General features: G+C 32.5%; 1 protein-coding gene across 1 annotated transcript in view; it reads right to left on the bottom strand.

The window, feature by feature from the left end:
- Positions 1-5313, bottom strand: part of LOC106470870 (E3 ubiquitin-protein ligase HECW2-like) — an 83944-nt gene that overhangs the window by 37748 nt on the left and 40883 nt on the right. The window contains exons 8-9 of the mRNA XM_013931447.2: positions 4697-4794; positions 1413-3105 (exon numbers count right to left, since the gene is read on the bottom strand). Coding sequence (XP_013786901.1) covers positions 1413-3105; positions 4697-4794 — 1791 coding nt within the window. The remainder of the gene's footprint in view (positions 1-1412; positions 3106-4696; positions 4795-5313) is intronic.

Below are 5313 nucleotides of genomic sequence, written 5' to 3'. Positions count from 1 at the left end.
GAGGGGAATGTAATGTGTGATAGTCAGTGAGTAATTGAACTGCAGTAACAGGGAATGTAATGTGTGATAGTCAGTGAGTAATTGAACTGCAGTAACAGGGTATTGTTGAAGTTAACGTTCGTTCGTTACAGTGTTGTTTTAGCGCGAGCATTGAGATTAAGTATATCGAAGAGTTATATTCGGAAAGAATAAACCAGTTTTATTAAGTAAAGACTTGTGTCGTTAAAGTTTCGTTGGAACGAAGTTACGGAAAGTTAATTAACAAACGGAGACGTAACAATAAACACATATATGTACACACAATCACAGATATATGAGCTAAATTATTAACAATTCTTTAAATATAACATTCAATTTTAGTCTCTTAATAATCCATACAAAGTTTCTATAAAATTAAACTTAATTATACAGAGTCCCAATATACTAATGTCATTCAGCTTAAAGGGTAATTAAACCTATGTATGATATTAATGCCCTCGACATATTATATAGAGATTTAAAAGTTAACTAGATCCAGAACTAAACAAAATTAATGACTGGACTGGTTCTTAGGCTTATAAAAGCCTAATTCTTCACTAGTTATACTCAATTTGCATTACCTTGTACCACAATGAAGGTGCAAGTTAAAATACCAGTATTACAATTTATTTTTTATGAAGTTACAAGTCATTTACTTTTTATCCATATTGAAAAACTTTAACTTAGAATTTCATTACTTTTCTCAAACAACTTAAATTAAATATTTTTTGGGACAACATTCATACACTAAGCTATTTCACAACTAAATAATCTATGTAACTGAAACTAAAATTAAACTACCAGTACCTAACCATAGGTTAAATATTCAATTTTAACCCTAATATTTACTTTAATCATTACTATTCTGTGTACCTTAAAATAACTTAAGTTTCTAACTTTAATAACCATCAAGAAAATATCAATTTTTTATGCCAATAAGGGAAATTCATAACAACTGGCAAACTTACAAGTACTTGACAATCTGACACTACCCAAGCATAAAAGAATAATACAAGCTAAAATACAATATTGTTTACACTTACTAATTTAATTAATTTTCATAAGTTTACTACATTTTATATTCTGTTTTACAATACAAGTCATTCAGATTAAGTTAAAGAATACAGGAAAGAATTACAAACATACTCTCAACAATACTCCATGAACACATTTGGCTGGAAAAACAGAGCAAGGAAGAAAGAGTAAGGAACAATAATATATACAGAAGCCTCTTAAAATTATTAATAGTAGTTAGTAAAAATACCTTAAATACTCGTTTTAAATATAAGAAAGAAAAAAACTTAAGCTTTTATTTCAGTGAAGATTTGGCAATAAAATATGAAAATAATTATTTTAAACTGTATTACTTATTCCTTAAGTCTTTAAAATACTACCATGTAGTTGAACTTCTTGGTTCCCACAGTGGGTGGTTAACATCAATTGTTGCATGAAGTCTTGGATGAGGGTGGTAAGCAGGAGTAGGAGAGCACTGAAGTAACAGTCGGCATGCATCGGATGGCACTACAGTTTCACTCACAGAAGCTGTTGCAGAACTTGTTTCAGTATTGCTCTGCTCATTTTGATCAGTCTCTATGCTTTCTACACATTCTACTACAGTTCTTTCTTGAGCTTCTGTAGAGGGTTCTTCTGGTATTTGTTCATCAACACTTGTTGGTTCACTATTATGTTCAAATCCCTGGTCTAAAAACTGATCACCTGCCTCACATGGACTAGTAAGAACATCTTCTGTTTCTGGACTGCCTGCAGTCTCTGTACCAGTTGAGGCTGAATCACACACATATTCTTCTGGGTAGTCAACTGTATCTTCATTCTCACCACCACCAGACCAGGAGGTCTCAGAATCAGATACATTGGTGCTTGGGCCACCCACAGAACCATCAGTATTGACTTCATCATGGTCGCTGCCACTGATAGTATGTGAGGGGCTTGCAGAACCTGGAGGTGAAGTTGTTGTACCACAAGCTCCATCAAATTCTCCTGCATAAAGTTCTTGTGTATCTACCCTTTCACTAACAATTAGATCCTCCGAGATTACAGTAGTATTTGGCACATCATTTGAAACAACAACTCCTGACATAGCATCTAGTTCAGTTTCATTCTCTTCTTGACTTTCTGGTAAAGCATTGTAGTCATTCTCTAGAGAAGACACCCTTTCTTGAACCGAGTCATGCTCAGGTGTAGCTAATGGTGCAGTTTTGCTGATTAGTGAAATGGAGGTTCTTGGGGTAATATTATCTACTGGACACTGTTCTTCTTCCTCTGAAGAGTCTTCTGAATGATGTGATGGTGAAACTGGAAGTATTGAAGGTCGAGAAGCCCCTGGCTCCCGCTGAGGTGGTGGAGGAGGATTTGTATTGTCTTCGTCAAATGACAGCACAGAACTTGAGGGGGGAATACTTTCTAGACTTTCATCAGATTCCAAACTATGTGTTAGTCCTTCTTCTGTGCTGGATAAACCATTCTGCTCATCTGTATCAACTATTTCTAGAAGGAAACTGTCTTCAGGACAAACATGCCTGGCTTCTGATAACAAGGGTCGGCCAATATCATCACTACTTCCAACATCTTGATTGTCAGTAGGGTTTAGAGCTTTCATACGCTCCAGTGGTTTATGTCCATGGTGTTTCCTAGTTTTCTGCTTGGGTGGCAATGGTGGGGGAATATCTGGAGGCTTAGTTAAATCTAGAGTGTCAGCTGCCAGTGTTTCTGTCACACTTTGTAATACATACTCTGGGTTTGTAAAGGCTACTACAGTGTTTCCATTGGCAGCAACAGCTCCATTACCACATATAGTTGAAGCACTGCTTACCAATGGTTGAGAAGATACAGAATTAACAGGTTTTTGTGTTACTGTGGAGACTGACTCTGTCTGAAACACTGGTTCTAATAAATTCTGGCCAGAAGGAGGCTGGGGAATGTTTCCATTGGGAACTGAAGTGGCCCTAGCAGCTTTGTGAGGAGGTTGATGAACTGGAGTGGAAGGAAGAGATGATCCTTCTTGTCCAATAGGAAGATCTGACATATATATAGGATTATGAACCTGTCTCACCTGAGTCCACAAATCAACTGTAATACAAAGTAGTGAATTAGTTTTCTTGTAAGTCTTGCAATTCCAGCAAAATATTAAAAATATTCTACATTTTATAATGAAAATTTAAGATTTAAACTATACTTATTAGGACAAATACAATATTATTAATAGATCTGACTGAATCTCACCAGTAGTAAAAAATTCAACCAGATCAAAAGTAAAGACTAAGGTGCAGTGTAGTGATAATCCAAATCAAAACTTCTTTATAAAATTTTAAGTTATACTTACCTTAATGCTACTTACTTACCTACCTTATGGCTCGACAAAATTCAAACATTTTGTTTACAATGTCATCAAGTTTTGAATAGTATACTTAATCACTAAACAATATGCTAACTAAAATTATTTAGTGTATACAGTCCTCTATACCAACTTTATTCTTTAAAAGTTCAAAATTCAAACATTTTGTTTACAATGTCATCAAGTTTGGAATAGTATTCTTAATCACTAAATGATATGCTAACTAAAATTATTTAGTGTACACAGTCCTCTATACTAACTTTATTCTTTAAAAGTTTTATAAGTGTTTTTTACAGAAAAAATGTAACAGCAGGCCTACACAAAACTGAAATATTAAAGTTTCTAATGAGATTTGCTGGTCTTTTAAGTAATGAAAACACTAAACATATCACAAATCCAATATCCTTTCATATCAGCATAATATGAGCTGTTTTTATAATATCCTTTTAAGTACAAATAAAATTAAATATGATTTACAAAATCAATAGAGATAATTTATATATTATATAAATAAGAGTCTTTTTTTTTTGTATTATATATATTTAAGTGCAAAGATACGCAGGGGCTATATGTGCTAACTGAACCTTGATTTTTTTGCATTATAAGCCCTCAATCATGCCACAGTTTTGTTTTGTGTGAGTGTTTGTTATTAAGCACAAAGCTACACAATAGGCTATCTGAGCTGTGCCCACTGTAGAATTATAAGTCTTTACACTTACTGCTGTGTTAATTTATTTAATAATATATTAACTTAAAACCTGAATATTAAAGGCACAATACTCAGTTGTTTATCATGCACAGTTTTAGTATAATAAGTATATAGCAGTATAATGCACAGTTTAAGATTAATGGACTTTATAAAAATAATCAACTAAACAAATAACATATCACCTTTAGCCATAAGCTTGCCACAGGAATCAACCTGATTGGTATGTGATGGATGTATACAAGATATTTGTTTTAAATACAAAGGGCTAACAACAAATGCTTATCACAATAATCAGAACTTTTATACTTCTGTTTTTAGAGTGTAATATTAATTGTAGGACAAGGTATAGAATTAATGATGATAACATTTAAAGTTCTAAAGTGTATGTAACAGAAACTTTGCTATTGGCACTAAAACTACAATATAACCTTGCCACTCAAAATTTATTATTGCAGCAAATAATTGCTGAAATTCATTTGAAATATGGTCTGACATGAGTGAAAATGTAGGGTCTCACAGTCATAATACGTATTGCAAGGTTAATAAACCAGGTAAATCACCACCTTTGAACTTAAACTCACAGAAATATAATTAAATGTTCCTCTAACTTCACTTACCTGGCCCACTTTCAAGTGTAAATTTGAAAGATAGCTGTCCAGTTACATGTTCTGAAGGACTTTTACTGGTCAGGCTAAAGGTCAGCTCCAATGGAGTACTGTTATTAAAATAAATAATGGAAACATGATCATTAAAATAAATAAATAATGGAAACATGATCATTAAAATAAATAAATAATGGAAACATGATCATTAAAATAAAGAAATCATTTGACTTCTCATAAAAATTTATATAAATGTCACACAATGCTCAAAAATAACATACCACTTATATCATAAAACATAAGCAAAACTACTTCAGTACCAAAAATGTCATAAATAAGACAAATACACATGAAAAACTGTTATGGAATAAATACCATACATTAAACCTTAAGCACAGGTATACTACATAAACACTAAATATTCTGGAATAGTAACAGTATTATTAAGTACAGTAGTACTTAATAGTACGGATCGTGATAAAACAAAATGGCAACCATAAAGATCGTCCATTTAAAACCACCTTTAAAATGTCTGAATATTAAAAATGACTATTTCATAGTATTGGCTAAGTAAAACTAAAGCTTATATGGCCTAAATCACTATATATATACAGATAGTGATTTAGGCCATA

This window comes from Limulus polyphemus, unplaced genomic scaffold, assembly GCF_000517525.1.
Source record: "Limulus polyphemus unplaced genomic scaffold, Limulus_polyphemus-2.1.2 Scaffold4260, whole genome shotgun sequence".
In the NCBI taxonomy this organism is placed as follows: Eukaryota; Metazoa; Arthropoda; class Merostomata; order Xiphosura; family Limulidae; genus Limulus; species Limulus polyphemus.
The sequence above is the reverse complement of the archived record's forward strand: the minus strand, read 5'-3'. Positions and strand labels throughout refer to the sequence as shown.